Below are 20,677 nucleotides of genomic sequence, written 5' to 3'. Positions count from 1 at the left end.
TTGAACATCTCTGGAGAGATCTGAAAATGGCTGTGCACCGACGCTCCCCATCCAACTTGATGGAGCTTGAGAGGTCCTGCAAAGAAGAATGGGAGAAACTGCCCAAAAATAGGTGTTCCAAGCTTGTAGCATCGTACTCAAAAAGACTTGAGGCTCTAATTGGTGCCAAAGGTGCGTCAACAAAGTATTGAGCAAAGGCTGTGAATACTTACGTACAGTAAGTGTGCTTTTTGGTTTTTTATCTTTAATAAATTTGCAAAGATTTCAAACAAACTTCTTTCACGTTGTCATTATGGGGTATTGTTTGTAGAATTTTGAGGAAAATAATTAATTTAATCCATTTTGGAATAAGGCTGTAACATAACAAAATGTGGAAAAAGTGAAGCGCTGTGAATACTTTCCGAATGCACTGTATATCTTTGTTTACTGCAAAACAAAAATAAAAATGGCATTAATCCCTTACTAATACCTTAGAATGAAAGTGATCCTGGCCATTATGATTAACAAGGTTGCTTAAAGAGTTTAAATTATGTAGTTTATTTAGTTTCACATTGCAGGCCTAGATTTCAACTTCCTGTGTAACGGATAGCGTGGTATAAGAAGTGGTATATGAAGACCTCTTATTATTTTTGTAATCATTGCCAAGTCTAGTCTTCTCTTGAGTTGCTGTTCTCAGTGTTCCCTCTTGATTATTGATTGCCTGTTCCTTGACCTCCGTGTGTACATCGACCTACAATTCCCAGATTCTCCCAACCAGCCTGTTTCCCTCATTATTGACCCTTGCTCACCTTATCCACCTTGCCTTCAGATCCTCCTGGACATTGCTTTTGCTGGTATTGACCCTCGCCACTCCCTTATCTCTGCACCTGGATTCCTCTTAGCTGAGCTACTATGTTACACACAAATTATAGGCTACATATTGTGTGATGAAGCATGAATTAGCAATAAATAGTTATTATCCTGTAAAATGAAGTAGCTGGTAATTTGAAGTTTTGATATATTATACAGTACCTTTAAAATTATAGCAAATATGTATTATTGTTTGATATAATATAAAAAAATGTGAAAATCAAACCAAACATTACATATTTGGTTGCCTTACTTTATATTTAGGCCAACTGGATACTTTATATTTCACTGCATAAATACTAACCCATGCTATGAAAAAAAAAATATATATATATATATGTTGTGTCCAGATACTTGCATTCATATTGTAAATGCTCTGATATATTGTTATGTAATAAGAATTCCCACATGTGCAACGTAACATATTCCACATGAAGCAATTTAACGCCTCCATATCTAGCCTATACTGTATGTTCTCGATCCGAACAGATTAAGCAATACATCTTTCATTCTTTATATACTTGTAATATTTGATTGCCAAGATATATATATATATATATATATATATATACACACAGTGAGGGAAAAAAGTATTTGATCCCCTGCTGATTTTGAATGTTTGCACACTGACAAAGAAATTTTGTATATTTGTGTATTTTAACAGTGAGATACAGAATAACAACAACAAAATCCAGAAAAACGCATTTGATTTGCATGTTAATGAGGGAAATAAGTATTTGATCCCCTATCAATCAGCAACATTTCTGGCTCCCAGGTGTCTTTTATACAGGTAACGATCTGAGATTAGGAGCAGTCTCTTAAAGGGTGTGCTCCTAATCTCAGCTCATTACCTGTATAAAAGACACCTGTCCACAGAAGCAATCAATCAATCAGATTCCAAACTCTCCACCATGGCCAAGACCAAAGAGCTGTCCAAGGATGTCAGGGACAAGACTGTAGACCTACACAAGGCTGGAATGGGCTACAAGACCATCGCCAAGCAGCTTGGTGAGAAGGTGACAACAGTTGGTGCGATTATTCTCAAATGGAAGAAACACAAAATAACTGTCAATCTCCCTCAGTCTGGGGCTCCATGCAAAATCTCACCTCGTGGAGTTTCAATGATCATGAGAACGGTGAGGAATCAGCCCAGAACTACACGGGAGGATCTTGTTAATGATCTCAAGGCAGCTGGGACCATAGTCACCAAGAAAACAATAGGTAACACACTACGCCGTGAAGGACTGAAACCCTGCAGCGCCCGCAAGGTCCCCCTGCTCAAGAAAGCACATGTACAGGCCCGTCTGAAGTTTGCCAATGAACATCTGAATGATTCAGAGGAGAACTGGGTGAGTGTTGTGGTCAGATGAGACCAAAATCGAGCTCTTTGGCATCAACTCAACTCACCGTGTTTGGAGGAGGAGGAATGACCCCAAGAACACCATCCCCACCGTCAAACATGGAGGTGGAACCATTATGCTTTGGGGGTACTTTTCTGCTAAGGGGACAGGACAACTGCACCGCATCAAAGGGACGATGGACGGGGCCATGTACCCTCAAATCTTGGGTGAGAACCTCCTTCTCCCAGCCAGGGCATTGAAAATGGGTCGTGGATGGGTATTCCAGCATGACAATGACCCAAAACACACAGCCAAGGCAACAAAGGAGTGGCTCAAGAAGAAGCACATTAAGGTCCTGGAGTGGCCTAGCCAGTCTCCAGACCTTAATCCCATAGACAGTCTGTGGAGGGAGCTGAAGGTTCGAGTTGCCAAACGTCAGCCTCGAAACCTTAATGACTTGGAGAGGATCTGCAAAGAGGAGTGGGACAAAATCCCTCCTGAGATGTGTGCAAACCTGGTGGCCAACTACAAGAAATGTCTGACCTCTGTAATTGCCAACAAGGGTTTTGCCACCAAGTACTAAGTCGAAGGGGTCAAATACTTATTTCCCTCATTAACATGCAAATCAATTTATAACTTTTTTGAAATGCGTTTTTCTGGATTTTTTTGTTGTTATTCTGTATCTCACTGTTAAAATACACCTACCATTAAAATTATAGACTGATCATTTCTTTGTCGGTAGTCAAACGTACAAAATCAGCAGGGGATCAAATACTTTTTTCCCTCACTGTATATATATATATATATATATATATATATATATATATATAAACTGAAGTGGAGAATGTATTACTGTAGTAATTTCCCTGTATTATGTGTATAATACACATTGAAGTGGTTCAATCGAGGGAAGTGTGTGCCTTGTTACCTAAGATAATAAACACTGTTAATGTTATCACCCTGTATTAACAATCGGGAACAATCAAGGTTGCCATTCATTCTTCATCATATTGTCTGATTTCACCCTCTCCTCCACCTCTACAGCTGTTATTGACCAATTGCTAAATGTACTGAGAACACAGTAAGTTCAAAACAAACACAATCATTTAAGCTCATCAGCTACTCAGCTGGAGCCTAGATAAAGGTTGCCCCAAGGAAGGAGTGTTGTACAGCCTCAGAAAAACTAAACTCAAGTTTTCCTATCTTCTTTCTATCTTTCATTATTTTAATTAGTCTTCATTAGGCTAAACATCGGGCAAATTAGGAAATCTGATCAAATTTTTAAAAACGTGTGAGTGTTTGTGTTAAGTGTTGAGCGCCTTCGAGTTCCCTAAAACAGTGCTGGATGAGGAGAGGGAACTGGGGGTGGGGGCTTCTTTTCCTGTCGGGAGTGGTGGCAGTCTCAGCGTCTGGGTATGCCCACCGCTTCAGACAACATTCTTGTGTTATCCAGTCAGGTCACACCTCTGGATAAGTCTGGTACTGGGGTTGGAGTTGGGAAACCCTTTCTTTAAGAATTAAAGAAAAACAAAAGAAAAGGAATTTATTTCCAGAACAAAAATCCTGCGACCGTCTTCCTAAAATAAACAGCAGGTAATTCGTGTCAATATGTTTTCCAGTCCCGGGGAACATTAATTAGAGGAAGTTACTTTGCGTTTCCCGGTGAAATTCATTGTGCTGCAATGCTTTAATAAGCCTGATGAATGGGACTTTCAATATAGAGGACCCACACCCCCTCTACTCCCCCCACCATCCCCCTCCTCACTGTTCAGTATGGTAGATATATCAATGTAGCTACCTAGAAGGACAATCGAAGCAGTGCTATTCATGAACATATTCGGCAGGGAACAGTCGTGTGTGAAATTATTGAATTTCTGTTTATTTCCATTAGTACCAAATAAATCTCTGCTTCAAACTGAAAAAATGCAAAGAAAATGTAATACATTAAAATGCAAATCAAAAGCAAAAAGGTACAGTCACCCTTTAACAATCATTCAAGTAGACTACAGCGACACAAATCAGGTAGTCCTACAGGCTCCAGCTGTGTGATTGTATATATTATTACTTTTTCCCATGGTGCACTGTGACTGCTAAGTTAAGCTTGATTTAGCACTTGATTCCTATTCATTGCAACACATTTAATAGCTGTAATTGTGCAGTGGGATTGCTAACCTTCTAATTTATAACAGTAGACATTTTAGAGCAGATTTCCTCTCTCTGGACTGGCACTGGTATCCTCCATAGCTTATTTGTATATGAATAATGCTTAATGTGGTATCATAGGAAGTAAACTGTTGTATAGTCATATTATGTATTAGCTTATTTATTTTGCAGACATTCTACAATGCATTATAAATGGAAGAAAACTTGTCAGCTTCGGCTGCAGGAGTTACAGTAATCCGTTGCATATCCATCTGTCACACATCCACCCTGACCACATACCCGCCTTTGTTGAACTTATCATGTATCACTTAAATTGTGTGTAAAGCGCACAGGAAAAATGTACTGTATCTCTTTAAGAATGTGAGCTTATATATGTTCTATGGCTTGTGCCAATCTCTCTCTCTCTCTCTCTCTCTCTCTCTCTCTCTCTCTCTATATATATATATATATACACTCACCTAAAGGATTATTAGGAACACCATACTAATACTGTGTTTGACCCCCTTTCGCCTTCAGAACTGCCTTAATTCTACGTGGCATTGATTCAACAAGGTGCTGAAAGCATTCTTTAGAAATGTTGGCCCATATTGATAGGATAGCATCTTGCAGTTGATGGAGATTTGTGGGATGCACATCCAGGGCACGAAGCTCCCGTTCCACCACATCCCAAAGATGCTCTATTGGGTTGAGATCTGGTGACTGTGGGGGCCAGTTTAGTACAGTGAACTCATTGTCATGTTCAAGAAATCAATTTGAAATGATTCGACCTTTGTGACATGGTGCATTATCCTGCTGGAAGTAGCCATCAGAGGATGGGTATATGGTGGTCATAAAGGGATGGACATGGTCAGAAACAATGCTCAGGTAGGCCGTGGCATTTCAACGATGCCCAATTGGCACTAAGGGGCCTAAAGTGTGCCAACAAAACATCCCCCACACCATTACACCACCACCACCAGCCTGCACAGTGGTAACAAGGCATGATGGATCCATGTTCTCATTCTGTTTACGCCAAATTCTGACTCTACCATCTGAATGTCTCAACAGAAATCGAGACTCATCAGACCAGGCAACATTTTTCCAGTCTTCAACTGTCCAATTTTGGTGAGCTTGTGCAAATTGTAGCCTCTTTTTCCTATTTGTAGTGGAGATGAGTGGTACCCGGTGGGGTCTTCTGCTGTTGTAGTCCATCCGCCTCAAGGTTGTACGTGTTGTGGCTTCACAAATGCTTTGCTGCATACCTCGGTTGTAACGAGTGGTTATTTCAGTCAAAGTTGCTCTTCTATCAGCTTGAATCAGTCGGCCCATTCTCCTCTGACCTCTAGCATCAACAAGGCATTTTCGCCCACAGGACTGCCGCATACTGGATGTTTTTCCCTTTTCACACCATTCTTTGTAAACCCTAGAAATGGTTGTGTGTGAAAATCCCAGTAACTGAGCAGATTGTGAAATACTCAGACCGGCCCGTCTGGCACCAACAACCATGCCACGCTCAAAATTGCTTAAATCACCTTTCTTTCCCATTCAGACATTCAGTTTGGAGTTCAGGAGATTGTCTTGACCAGGACCACACCCCTAAATGCATTGAAGCAACTACCATGTGATTGGTTGGTTAGATAATTGCATTAATGAGAAATTGAACAGGTGTTCCTAATAATCCTTTAGGTGAGTATATAGTGGCTCTCAGAAGTATTCACCCACCTTTTTTCACATTTCATTGTGTTACAACATGAAATCAGAATGGATTTAATCAGGAGTTTTTGCCACTTATCAACACAGAAAATGTTCATAATGTCAAAGTGAAAAATATAATCTGCATGATTTCAGGTTAAATACACCTGTCTCTGGGAGGTCCCACAGTTGGTTAGTACAATTCCTAACAAAAACTACATCATGTAGACGAAGGAAGGTTCAAAGCAAATCCAGAATAAGGTTCTTCAGAAGCACCATTCAGGGGTTGGATATAAGAGCATTGAATATCCCCCGGAGCACAGTGAAGTCCATTATTAAGAAATGGAGAGAATATGCCACAACTGTGAATCTGCCTAGATCAGGCCATCCTCAAAAACTGAGTATCTGGGTGAGAAGGGCACTAGTCAGGGAGGTCACCAAGAGGCCTATGGCAACTCTAAAGGAGTTACAGCCTTCCACGGCTGAGCTGGGAGACACTGTGCATACTGCAACAATAGCCTTGGTGCTTCACAAAAGTGGCCTTGGTGGCTAGTGGCGACTGGTTACTGTATTTCCAAATTCCAATGGCTCCGTAAAACATACACACTACAACACAGTACAGCATATGTACAGTGCATTGAGACAGCAACAGTGCAGAGCAGTATAGTAGCCTGAAGACAGATGATAGAACATCTCTTTATAAAGGGTGTAAAAGTGTTTTTGAAGAGCTAAAACTTGGTGGTGAAGCTGTTTGGGTGGCTCAGGATAGCCCAGGGCCTTGTCGGTGGTCTCCCTTGGAAAGAGTAGCCACTCGGAGATTATCTCCAAATTGGCTCAGAGTCAGCTGCCTCTGGCGTAATAGGAACCTGTCAGGATATTGTTCAGTGCGAATAAAGACCAAAAAAATAACAGGAAACAGGTAGAAGAAACCGCAAACACAAAGGCGTTGGGAGCTCAGGGAATAATCCGGAGCGGGCGGGTAAAGTTAGCACAGCCCATCATGATTAAAGCTATAGTCTGTGCCCACCAACTCACTGCCCCTACGAGCAGGAAGCCTCCTCATCCTTCAAGGAAGACAATGGCCGGCGCTGAAGACGCACTCTGGGCTGCGTTGACCGACGCCTGGGCAGACTACACCGAGACGGTCTGCTGCCACGCAAGACTCTGTGGAATCTGCAGCCACATTACCCAGCACCTTAGTGTGCTCGCTTACCTGTTATTTAGCTTGGCAAGGCTTGCCGAGACTGTCTGGGTAATCAGCAGGGTGAAGGATGTGCTGACCTTTTCTGCGGAGTATCCGTGTATTGTGAGGCTTTGCTCGATGCCGTGGTGTTTATTTTGATACGGGACCAAAATGCATCATGTGCAATCACAGTGTGCCCTCTTTGTACCATGCATCACAGTGAAGGGCCCTGGGTTAGTGCTGACCAGAGTTCCTTATAAATGAATAATTATAATGTGATTATTTAATTAGTCTACTGAGGCAAGCCATCAGAAATACCATAATTATTTTGTGGAGTTTCGTTCCCCACCGCCCCCCAAACCAAGTAATCTATTTGAATATCAAGGAAGAGTGGAAGTGTTTTGTAAAGACCCCCTGCTGCGATGACCAACGGGAAGTCCCCCCTCCTAGCAGGCAGTGTAAACTTGGCTCCAATAAAAGTATCCGTTTGCCACCTTTTTTGCGGACAACAGGAAACCTTTGTTTACAGTAAAACATCCTGTGGGGAAGCCAGCGAGGAGGCTCTGAAACTTCCCACCTTCATCCCTAGAGTGCCGTGGCAGTGGAGTCTCCTCTTCCCCTGAACTTACCCGACAACTGGAATGTGCAGGGCGCTGCCAGAAAGCAGGAAAAAACGAAGAAAAGCAACAACTGCTTCCTTTTTTTAATTATTTTTTTTAAATAGAAAGATGAGCAAACAGTCCTTTGTTTGACATCGTAAAAGAAGACGCTGATCCCTATCCCCGGTGAATTTGAAGCTGTTTTTTATAGTTGTTTTTAGATGTTGTTAGGTTTGTCAGTACTCCAGGAGTGTCCTGGGGTCTCCAGTGTTTAACCCTGACTCTATAGCCAAGGAACAATGACAATAATGGCAAAAAGACACATTGTTCATTCTAAAGTGGTACATTGCTTAACTTCCCATCCTCTTAAAGGTTATTTATTTGTTGTGGTTTGTCTTGCATTTGACAGTAACCCTGCGGATTGTTTTAATGCTAAACCTATGGGAGAAACTCAAGATTTGTATTTTTTTTTTTCATTTAGATTGGTATAGAGTTGTATTTCAATCAACATGGTCATTGATGGTTCCACAATTTGTCTTAGTGACAGGAAGAAAGATGAATCACAAAGTGAACAAGTCTAGATTTTAGATTTAATTTATTTACATTAGATTATTTCAGTATTTACAATTCATGACAAGAATATTCATACATCTAATTGTACATCAGCTTACAGTAAGTCACCACAAACCGACAAAAGACTGTTCCCAAATAAGGCATTTTTAAGGCAATTGTGTTTTCTTTGTCAATGCAGTTTTAACAGGAAGATTATTGCATTGCCTTGTTTTGTACCTCAAGTAGCCAGTTGGTGAGACCAAGATATTGTGCAAGTACATTTAAAGAGTTTGGGGTAGGAATGGCAGGAACATTGAACAAAAAACAGTCTAAGAATATCAGAAACAGTTTTTTCTTAATTTGTGATCATTGTAACAATTTTATTTCTCTTGGCTATTTTTATATTGCTGTTAATTATTAAAATATTATGTGGTTTCCCCTTTGTATGGTGGATCGTTGGATGACACTACTTGATGAAACGTTTAAAAATCCCGATATAAAACTGCATACTTGATATTGTGATTTGTTTCAGAATATAGGCTACGTCTTTACAATGACAGCCATTACAGGACTTTCAAACAATATTTACAATAAATAAGACTCACTCCTGCTAAATAAATAGTTCTAAACATTTCCAGTATTTCTTTTACCCTGACACTTATTCTTCTCAGTAAGAGAGTTTGCAAGATGCTTTTTTGTCTTTGAGTGGCAAGATGGATGTTTTCACACATTTCCATTCATTCAACAAAAACTTGTCTTCCTAAAATTTGTTTACATATAAAAGTAAAGGTCGGTGACAGATATTTAAAATATTTTAAAGTACCTTACGTTATGTCTTATTGACATATGGGAGCAAAAAAAATCTTATTTTACTTCAAAACTCTCAAAGAAAGACACTTGTGATCTTACACAATGGTATAAATGTTTTCTCTTACAGTGTTCAAACTCATACAATCAATAATGCTCCATCTCCAACAGCAAAAAAATAATTTCCATATAATGTTTCTGGAACTATATATTCCTATGCACAATGTATCAGCAATTCTTGCTTGGTCTTAGGTATCTAATTTGTTCAAAAACAACTAATACAAGGGACAGACCACCCATTTAGATAAATAAAATGTTGTTTATAATGAAAAAGCAAAGTATGTTCCTTGGGATTGCTGCAGGTCTTATAAAGTATATACGTGTATATTTATATATAAAAAAATTAAATTTACTGCCAATGGTAAATTCAATACTAAGGACCATTGTCCTGGATGTTTTTTTTTTTTTTTTTTATTCAAAAAAATTGCAAAATCTGCTCAACAGCACACTAACTATATAAGGGACTTCCTTGGCTGCAAAGCAGGGTCATTGAAGGATCCCAATTCATTCATGTTGTTAGTCTGTGTTTCCCAGGCTTCTATCAGTAAGTCACAAATATCATGTGAAAGAAGCCAATTACACAGCCCCTGGGACTGGAGTGTGGCTGTGCATGTCGTTTGACTTCAGAGCTCCCCGACAGAATTCAAAACACTCAACCTGGCACAGATTATGGAGCAACCAGTTGTCATGTCTCTGTGGAACCTTCGAACACAAGCACTTCGAGAGTCTTGCAATCAAGGCTCTTAATCCGATAATCGTCAGTAGTTCAGTTTCCCAACAAACCTACAGAGTGTTGGAAGTAGGTCCCTACAGAAGCACCTGCAAGCACCCTGAAGGAAGTCAATATTTAGGGATTCTTGCCTTCTACTGGTTTAGAAGGAGGGGTCGGGCGGTCAGAGCTGGTCATCCAGAGACGGCCGGGGTGGGGTCCTGTTCCGCTGGGGTCTGATGAAGGAGAAGCAGGAGGAGGTGGTGAGGGCGAGCCGGCTGAGCCCCAGATTGAGGCAGTGCACTTCGGAGGTGACGGGGACCTCGGAGAAGAGGGCACGGTCGCGGGAGAGCTGCGTCAGGCTGTCACTGTTCTCAAAGTCTTTTACAATGTTCAGGATCTCCTGGCGCTCCATCTGCCGCATCATCCCGCGGATGTTCAGGATAGCCGAGATATGCTTCTTACTGCGGGTAGAGAGAAGAGAAAATAAGAGGGTCTGTCACTCCACTTTTCACATTCATGTCCACGTTTTGACAACCTACGCGGCCCTGTCATTGAGGCAAACTTTACTCATATTCACCACAAATACACACTGCTATGTGCTCCACCAGATAATTTTTATGCTGGTGTCTTTTTATCACTTCATGGACTGTGTAACGTGGACACTTTAATAATTAAGGGCTAAATAAAGGAAGGCAGTTTAGAATAAGCACAGAAGATCCATGGCACAGGCTCTCAGAAACTGAGAAATTTGGGAGCCAGAAGCACCAATATGTTTGATTTATCTCAAACGGGACTGGGGGGCAAACAGAAAAGGGAAAGGAGCAACGCCCGTTACTGAATGACTAAAACATCTGTCCTTGTTAAGCCAGGTTTGTCAGCATTTCATGTGCATGCTTTGGCACCAGGCTGTCTCCTGTGGCACTTCAGGAATAACTCCTGTGCTGCTTCCTGTCTGTACACCCGCAACAGTGTCTGCACATGGCATCCTGCCAGCCAGCACAGAGACTCATAAAATAAATGCACACGGAAGGCTGGGCGAGGGGAGGGGGGCGGGGTGAAGACCACCAGTGCATCAAAAGCACTCTGTGTCTTCCTGCCGGGCCTTCAATGCACTGGGGCACGATTTAATTCAGTTTTCACACAACCTGCCTTTTGATCATTTAACTTCATAAGACTGATGTCTAAGTACGGGATATATTTTATTATGATTTTATCTCGGTCAAGGATCTTAATGGGTACTTAATAAGGCCAAGGATTTTTTTGATCTACTTCAAAATCATCTAAGGGTCACGCCACATCCGTAGCAGCAGTTTTTGAGATTCATCAAATTAGCCACAGGATTAATATAGACTTTCCGATCAATAAATGATGCTTCCTTCCTTTTTATTACCATTAAGGGACTAATAAACTGGTGACTGCCAATGCCTACGTTGCTAAGTGCTGCTAACGTTGTGGCAGCCAGGGCAGGAAGTAACTCCTTCAGTCAATACTTTTTGTCTGGGTTTCTAAGGTACAGAGATTTGCTGATTCTCCCTATTCGGTGTACGTCTGTATTTCCATTAATAAAAGGAAGGAATGGGACACTTAATAATTTAAAAATATAAATCCATCCTTCTCCTCTCACCTTCCCATTATTACCAGGATGCAGTGGGTGCAGGGATTTAGAAAGGAAGGCAGCATCTTAAAGAGCTGGATAAGGAGTGTCTGGTCTATTTTACTGACACCTTCACCACAAAATTCCCCTTTCTCAGAGATATCTAGAAATGGCAGCAGTCTGAATCAGATGCTGTGCTTCATCACCCTCACTTGCCACTGCAGTGTCTGTTTGTTAAGTTCAGCTAAGAAGTGCATGGTTGCCAATACCTTGGACAACCATCGCCCCTGCACGTTCCATAAGCTTATGTGATAGTTTAATTACGAAAGAAAACTAAAGCTTTATCGATCACACTTGATGTATCAACGGTTCACACTCATGTTTAAGTCTCAAGCACAATCAAGATGTCAGTTGTGTCCACAAGGTTGCCAATCCAATGTCACTGGCAGTTGTTGATTGAAAGGCAAATGCTTCCCTTGTATCACACACTGTGCAATCAGCAGTGAGTGATGTCAGACAGGAAACGGTCTTGCGCCAAACCACGAACACAAGCTGACATCTTGAAGTGATCTCAGTAAATGTGAGACCCACGGGGGAAAATGCAATGGCATGTCACAGAAACAGCTGAAACAAAACATGCTGATGTATAATGTAGAAAATTCATCAAAACCTAACATGGCTCAACGTTGGCTAATGGAAGTGTTTTTCTAGGCAAGGACCTCACGATTTCAAGCAGACACTCACCGAATGTCTGGGTATTCCCTCACCAGCACCCCCACCTCCATCTGAATTGAAGGTGTGTCCTCAAGCAGGATGATCTCAGAGAGGTGTGGAACAGCACTGTCCAGCCACGAGCAACCGGAATCCTGAGGGAGTGATCAACAAGGTCAGAGCAGAACCAAAAATTCAGTAACAAGACAACCCATTCCCAACCTATACAAGATGCCCCACAAGATTAAAAATGAAGAATTCCTGGTGGAGACTCAACTATTACTAGCTGCTAGTAAAACATTACCCTCTTGCTATTTTATTTTCTTTCTTTTTTATATCATATTGAAACTCATTTGCAAACTTTTATTTCATTCATTCAATATCCCATTGTGCTGAATTCTCTTTCTGCGTGTTTGATTCAGGGAGCTCACTTCAAAGCCGCAGCACAGGATGTTCTTTGGTAAACAAAGGCTTCCCGTTGTCTGCAGAGGTGACAAACGGATGTTTTAACTGGAGCGGAGAGCCGGACGCCTCGCGGGGAATCTGCCTTTTGATATACATGGCCGGGGCGTGTCAGTCATCCATCTTCATCTTTTGGGTGCACAATTCTTGATGTGTCTGCTTGTGTTTGAACTCGGTGGCTGTTATTTCAACACTTTCACACTGTTGGACACAAATCATGCTTGATGGACAGAAGCTCTGTTTTTTTAGGTAATTTTTCTTAATGTGTTTCTTCTTGTGGGACTATAGTTTAAGTGCTTTTTGTTTATTTATTTTTCTGTACTTATTTTACTTTTGCAGTTTGTCCTTGTGGAGTTCAGATCAAGGAATCCCTTTATTGCTTATAGTGGTATTCCTGTAGATTTTCTCATTGGTATATCCTTATCCTAGCTGGGATTTAGACCATTCTAGGTAAGGCATGTTCTTTTAAAGGAATTTCCTTGAAAATATTTGAATGGAAATCAAAGCAGGGTGTATTGACATACTGCTGCTTAATGACAGATTTTGTAAAGTCAAAATGAAGATTGAGTTTCAGGTTAAAGTCAATCCTTTGGTAAACTGATCGAAGTGCATTTTTTCATGGGTACACTGTGGTTCTAGTTCACCTTCTTCATGGAATTAATTTTAAGTTCATTTTAAGGGCACAGATCAATGGCCTACTTTTTAACATCAACTGGCAGCATTATTAATTATACAAGTTCCATCGGCAATGCGAGATTGGTGTTATTATTCAGATGTTCTGCTGAAATTTGACATTCAGTTGGACAACAAACAAGCCAATGGACTCACCAGTTCCTTGAAAAGCACTTTCAGTTGCTGTCCCTCTTCCCTCAGCCGACTGGCCATTCTCTTCCGCATCTTCAGTGACGTGCAGATGATTCTGCCTCTCATGAGAGCTCGCAGATACTCGGTTAGGACCCGTCTGTGCAAGTCGCCTACTAGAGTCTGGCAACAAATCACACATATTTAGACAAGAACAGGAGCATGGCGCAAGACAAGGTGAATAACATTTAGTCCACTCCGATCCCAAACCTCATTCCCAAATTATTACTGCTTTACTGAATCTTTACGGATGGGAGATGGAAAGGATATCTTGGTAGAACTTAGGAAACTGATCCTGACAGTTCAAAAATAATTTGTTTTTACATCAAGTGATCCTGACACATTAATAACTACATATACACATCTACAAATGTTTTCCATACCAGTCAGGTCATGATTCACAAAACATTTTTTTAACAAGTCACTTTTCTTCTGTAGTTAAATATTCTTCATGGGGGCAAAAAGGATATGGAATTAGCATTTGAACCCACCAATTCAAGGTCCTGTATTTTAAAGCATTATTGAACCCTAGTCTTGTGGCTTTAATAGTTCCATTGTGATTCAAATCATGTTTTATACCTGATACGGGGGACTCTCCATTCTGCGAAACTTCTTAAAGTGAGTCTTGATAGTCCCCTCTATTGTTTCAAAGGCCTCTGTGTTATTCAACCACTTCCTCTTCACCAGCTTATCAAAGTAAGGCTGAAACGGCAAACATAAAACATTTAATTCAGTTCAGTTCCTTATGCTCTATGCAAATCCACATAAAAGACTTAATTTCTGGGCAAAGAAGTACAGGAGACCAGCTTGAACAAACATTTCTACTGCCTGGATACACATTTTGGTAGAAACTGCCAAACAAATACTTTCCACAGAATGTGATAGACCATTAGACTGTTACAAGATGATGTTCACACCAATATTATGCTCTTTCATAATCTGATCAGGGGGGAAAATAAAGCATTGTCCTCCCACATTACTTGTAGATTAATAATGTCCTTAGATAACTGTGAATTATTTCCCAGAATCAATGTATTATGTCATCATTTAGGTTGGATTATTTCTCTAATGAGATCATGGAAGATTTGCTTTTATGTTTGGATTGAAACATTACAATATTTGTATGAAGGACAATTGATTTGATACACTTAGTCATTTATATGGCAAATCTGGGGTGAACCCTTCCCAGAATTAAAGGACAACATCTGGATGTAATACAGAGCAGTTGCTGTTACCAAATCCATCTCTCAACATTGTTGCTGCTGTAACCACACCTATAAACCCCTTCCTTCCTGGACTTTTCTCACAGTTTTTCTAAGATTAAGATATCCTTGATATGATGTTTACCACTATCTTATTTCTCTGTTGAAATACAAACCTGAATGAGCACATGGTGAAAGTATATAATCAACCAAAATCGAAATCGCTGAATCTAAAATAATCACAGTCACTGCCCTTTCAGACAGATTGCTTGTTCCCACTGCACACACACATTCAACTGGAATTCCTTTTTGTGACTTGACTAAGGAACAAACTGTATACTCTAAAAAGCCAATCAATCAAAGTGATTTTGCTGCAGGCACCAAGTTTTTCTGCTCTTGGGAAGCTACTGAGAGGGACGTGGGTACCATTTCTTTTCTGCTGAGGATCCCCCTTCCTTTCTCACCTTGATCTGCTCAAACAGCATGTCTGTCAGCACCTTCACCCCCTGGTTCACGATTTTGTCCAGGGATGAGTTGGCTCTTCGCATGGCTTCCTCGCACTCCACTGGCTCGCACTGGGCGCAGCGCTGCACGAACCCCCTGCCGCCAAAGCACAAACACAAGGTCAGCTGTGATTGGAATGATCAAAAACAGCTGGCTTACACATGCTGCTAGGCAGGCTTCATTGTGGTGGCCAACACGTGTGAATGAGCCCATCAATGATCCTATTACCAAACACAGAGTCACAGCTGGGAATGCCTTAATTAAGAATTTAGTTGTCATACCTGAATGCCGGACAGCAGTTCACCAGGGCAATAGTCCTTGAGATGTAGCCATCACCCATCTGTCCAGTTTCAGCCTGCTTCTCATGGAAGAACTCCACTTTTCTCTGGAAGCTGGTAAGTAGACCACAGGATGAGGCAGAAAAAGTATAGAGTAGTGAGTGTAGGTGACACAGCCCCCAGATATATAAAGCATAGGCTAGGAATGGGTAATACCAGTTTGAATTGAAAATACTACTGATGACTATTATAATTTAAAAGTTTTCCCAATAATTATATTATTATTATTATTATTATTATTATTATTATTATTATTATTATTATTATTATTATTATTATTATTATTATTATTTACATGCCAATTATTGGTCACTATACAATATACAGGTTTGGAAAATATTTTTTATACACGTATCCAAATGTATTTCCACTTCATATTTACCACTTTGATAATTGCAGAGGTACATTTTTGTTGAGGTATGGGTAGAGTATACAGTTACGCAAGAGTATATGGGACTCACCTGTAGAGGAAATCAGCCAGTCCAGTGAGACAGCACTGTGCCACCCCAGAGCCCAGGTCCCTGTTGATGCTGGCTGATTTGTCTAGGTCCACCTGTAGCCTCTACACACAGACACAGATAGCATTTTACTTCACGTTGTATGCTAGTACTTGCAGATCACGGTGAATGTACACAGACACAATGCTTCCTTAAATAGACTTTAAAAAATGTTAGACTCATGGAACATGGAAATCATTTTCAACCAAATGAATAGCCCACATTTTCAGTATTCAGTAGATAACATTTGCAGATTAAAATAAAGCTCAAATGAAAGTTGTGCATATATATATATATATATATATATATATATATATATATATATATATATATATATTGATATGCATACATGACGTAAATATTTCAGGTGAAGCTGATTTTATAGAGGCAGTCCTCGTCATGTACCAGCAACAGCCACCAGGGTTCAGTGTAACATTAGGACAGCAATTTACAGATTACAAACCTTGCACTGACTTATAACAGACACATTTCAGTTCAGGAACGAGTGTAATAATGGTATTTTGCTGTATTGCTTGTTGCTTTATAAGTAAATGTCGTTGGAAATCTAAAATCTGCACATTTAAAAGTATATTTTGTGATTATACCACAACAGGAGCAAGCTGCTGTTTGTTTATTGCCAGCATAGAAAAATATGATATTCTTCTGTTATACACCAGTGCAACTCAGGTATTTTGCAGTGTTATGATCTCGCATGCCTGCTCCAACAGAGACCACATGGGTGTCAACATAGGCTAGTCAGGTGCCATCGGCAACAGTATTGAGTGCCATGACATGCCAGGATTAACTCTTTCAGGACAGCTAGTTGGGACACCACCTTCTACCGAATTACCTTGGCACTTTTAGCATAGTTTCAATTCACTGTGTTTGATATGTATTTTTAAAGGGTTTCCTATGGGTTTACTATGCTTTACTATACTGGACTATGAGGAAATTGTAGTGTACCATAGTAAACATATAAGAAACCACTATAAAACCATGTGAAGTACAAAAATCGTGAGGGTAAACTGGCATAAGAGCAAGAATCACAGTGATGACTTTCTCTGCTTGTCAATCCCATGCTTTCTTGGTGCTTAACTGACTGGCCTTTTTCTTTGCTCTGATCTGGAAGGCTTCAAGTGGAATCGAATGTACCTGCTCTCAGACTCACCTTGATGACAATGCTGGCCAGAGTGGACTGATACTCCTCTATGTGCCGTGACTCTGTCCATCGCCGCTCCTCCTCGTCCAGCACCTTAGACAGCTCTGTGGTCACCTTCGTCTGGCGACACAAGAGCACAACTCTTAAGATCTCCTTGAAACCCTCTTGCATGCATTTAAAATCAGATAAGATTTGATACCACTGATCCTAGAATGGCCTTGGCCTGTTTCTTGAAAGAGCCTATTGGAATTGGTTGTGTTCTTTTGTTGCAGTAATAGCACACACATCCTCTTGTTGAGCCAGTATCTACATCTTTGTTACTAAACCCTGCCTTGCCTGTGGTTTCATCAGATGTTAGTGATGGTTGGCAGTGTTACCTTGACAGAGTTGATGCAGTCCTGCTCCAGCTTCTCCACAGTCTCTGCAGGGAGCAGGGGCCCAAGCTGGGAGCGATTGATCGTGATGGTTAGGCTAACAGGAACAAGAACCTCCCTGGAAAATATTGAACCGTCTCAGTGAATTTGAATATTCTTTATGGTGCAAGTGTATATTAAAACTACACTCCATGTACCTGACATTACAGTACAGTACTTACAGTACTCCACAAAATTAGTTTAATTTATATTGTGAAAATGATTAAGCCGATGTGGACAATTTGTAATTTGTAATCTCCCCATACTGTTCTTAGCTAACCATATCATTTACAATGTGGGATGGGTTTTATTTTAGCTAAAAGCATACCTTATAATAATAATGCTCCTGTTGGCAAAATTAGCTAAAAACTTGAATCAAAATAAACTTTGTAACATTTTCCAGCGCCCCACCCCCCAAAAAAAGACCCAAACAGGGTTTCTCTGTCTCCATTGCAACATATTCATCTTTACAACATCTGCTTAGTTTGGCTGGCTATTTCTTTTCACCCACCTGTCGTAACTGTTGTGAAGCCAATCCAAGAGGGAGTAGATATCCGTGATGGGAAGGGGTGAGCTGGTCAGCTCTCGCAGGCGCCGGGCAACAGCCTGGTGGTAGCTCTGCAGATATACGCTGAAGGCACTGAATTGCTCGGGGTAGATGGACACTACGTTCCTGCGGGCCGCCCCCAAGTCCTCCACCATGCGGCTCCTCAGGAGGCCCATGTAAGCAGCCAGCTGCCCACTCTGGGCCTCATTCGGCTGGGGTAGGCATCCGTTTGCTGCCTCCCCAATCGCCTCTTTCCACTTGTTCTTAAGCTGCCTCGGCCTGGACCCCAGCGCCCCCTTTTCCTTGTGCATCCACTCTTGGTCAGCATCTTCCTCTTGTTCGATTACCTTCACCACCAGCTGCAGTATCAGCCCCGGGTTGGGCGAGCGTAGAGACTCATGTACCACACTCCATAGCTCTTTCTGCAGGGCCTCGTACAGGAGCTCCACATCTTTGGCTTTGCGCCTGCCTCCGTCCTTGCATGGGCTGTTAACCTCCTCGACACCCCCCGCAGATGGCACCCCCTGCCCCCCGCTCAGCCCAGTCTCCTCGCACTCCCGTTCCAACTCCAGGATGTGTGTGTCGGCCAGGAACAAGTCTCTCTTCGTTACCAGCTGCAAGATCTCCAACACTGCCATGCAGAGAGAGACATGAAGTCAGCATTTTCCTTATGTTAAAGACACAGAAGCTGCAAGGTCCCTATAGCACTAAAGGTTTCATGATTCAATTTGATCACCTTAACTTTTTATAGTACATTCTGGCACTGGCTTGGTGGGCTGATAGTATTTAATTTTATGAAATGCTACAGTTTTGTTTTGTGTCAACTATAATTTCCTTCTTTATAAAAATGTCTGAATCTCAATTTTGAGTCCAAATGATTTGTTGACTTGTAACTTGCGTGAGTTAAACTTGAGGTGTAAAACAAAGCAAAACCCTTCATAGCTGGTGAATGATTGACAAAAATGCCAACAACATATACTTAATATGTAATAAAAACATATCTTTCCCGCTAGATTTTAATCATTGGGGTGTGTCTATAACTGTCTATATATCTGATGGGGAGAGTAAGTAATTGCATTTCAGAATGAATTGTTTCATGTGTCTCATCATCAAATATGGAAGCAGTTGATCCTGATGCTTAAAATATTCCTTTCATAGTGGGTTAACTTAGAATGCCACACATTAAAAAAGAGCAGAAGTGTGCCCGAAAGAGCCGGAGAGAATAGGGTTGTACTGTTTGTTTCTTCTGCAGGGGGATTATTTTCAGTACTGTTTTGTTTTTGCAAAACATGGTTCTGTTTGGCAATACCCCAGAGAAGTATTGATTTCATTTGCCACAAAATGTCTCAGCAAAGTTTCATTTAAACTCACAATGGCATCTATTGGAGAGACTTCAAGTTTTTTTATTTTTTTATTTAAATTTATTTTATTAAATGTCAAGTGATGATCCTGAACATTAAAAATATTTTTTTTTTGTTAACATGCATACCTTTCAAACTTCTATGGATTTAAAGAAATGTATTTTTTGGGAAAGGACATGTTACAAGCTGTAGAGACAAATCACTTTCTGAAAATTAAGTGAATCATTGTCATCTGTTGAAAAAGAACTGCATTCAATTTGAATACGTAAAATGTCATTTTCCTGTACACGGTCATTCTAACATGACCCCAAAGTCAAAGTTTGTGTACTGATGTTTGTGAACAAAAGTGTTCATTGTGTGATGTTACAATCAAGTACATGTAACTACTGAGCGTTAAGTAAATCATTTTTTTTACTGGACACTTCCAGTGTGTTTGGTGATTGGTGCTCATTTTAAAGAAACCAGGAGATGTGACTTCATTTGAGACATGAATCTGGTTAAAACAATAGTTTAAAAAATGAAGAGAAAAGCCAAGATGGAATAAAAAATTCCAACTGAGATCAGTGAACACTCCCCATTAGCTCACTGTGTTCTGTGCTTAAAGTCTGAAAGGTTATTGTTTTCATCTACTTTTTATTTCAATGTCAGTGCAAAGTTTAATTGATCTCCCTGGATCAAAGCACACATTGGAGATTATTTCATTGACGTCTTGAAAATCCTTGAGACCTAGAATGGAAAGTGTGGCCTGGCACTGTTGGTGGGAAAAATCAAGTGGAGACTTAGTGTATGGCCTTTTCTTAAATGGATGTTTGCAATGTTTTTGGAAACAATACAATACCATAACCATTGTGCATTGCATAGAGAACATTTGAAAGCACTGCACGAAACAAAAGTCTGCATAGATGACTAACAATGCCTATAAAAACAACCTTTTAAACATCTTTTAGAAGTCATATCAGTGATGTTCCTAGAGACTTTAGGAAGAAGTTATAGACATAGACTTTGCCATAGAGAGGAATTGCAAAGGGGTTTGTTATCGCTAACACTTGTAAAGCAAAACCATACAGAGAAAAACAGCCATGCTATGCACAA

The 20,677-nt window shown here is 40.6% G+C and overlaps 1 protein-coding gene across 2 annotated transcripts in view; it reads right to left on the bottom strand.

Moving 5' to 3' along the window:
• Window positions 1-8,383: 8,383 nt before the first annotated feature.
• Window positions 8,384-20,677, bottom strand: part of exoc3l2b (exocyst complex component 3-like 2b) — a 33,491-nt gene continuing 21,197 nt past the window's right edge. For both annotated transcript variants that reach the window (XM_066703887.1, XM_066703886.1), the window contains exons 4-13: window positions 18,189-18,855; window positions 17,642-17,756; window positions 17,274-17,384; window positions 16,070-16,170; window positions 15,552-15,662; window positions 15,231-15,366; window positions 14,144-14,266; window positions 13,532-13,687; window positions 12,275-12,396; window positions 8,384-10,397 (exon numbers count right to left, since the gene is read on the bottom strand). In XM_066703887.1, the coding sequence (XP_066559984.1) occupies window positions 10,118-10,397; window positions 12,275-12,396; window positions 13,532-13,687; window positions 14,144-14,266; window positions 15,231-15,366; window positions 15,552-15,662; window positions 16,070-16,170; window positions 17,274-17,384; window positions 17,642-17,756; window positions 18,189-18,855 (1,922 nt within the window). In that variant the 3' untranslated portion in view covers window positions 8,384-10,117. The remainder of the gene's footprint in view (window positions 10,398-12,274; window positions 12,397-13,531; window positions 13,688-14,143; window positions 14,267-15,230; window positions 15,367-15,551; window positions 15,663-16,069; window positions 16,171-17,273; window positions 17,385-17,641; window positions 17,757-18,188; window positions 18,856-20,677) is intronic.

The sequence above is a fragment of the Amia ocellicauda genome, chromosome 5, assembly GCF_036373705.1.
Source record: "Amia ocellicauda isolate fAmiCal2 chromosome 5, fAmiCal2.hap1, whole genome shotgun sequence".
Taxonomy (NCBI): domain Eukaryota; kingdom Metazoa; phylum Chordata; class Actinopteri; order Amiiformes; family Amiidae; genus Amia; species Amia ocellicauda.
Note: the sequence above shows the minus strand (reverse complement) of the source record. Positions and strands in the feature narration are given on the sequence as shown.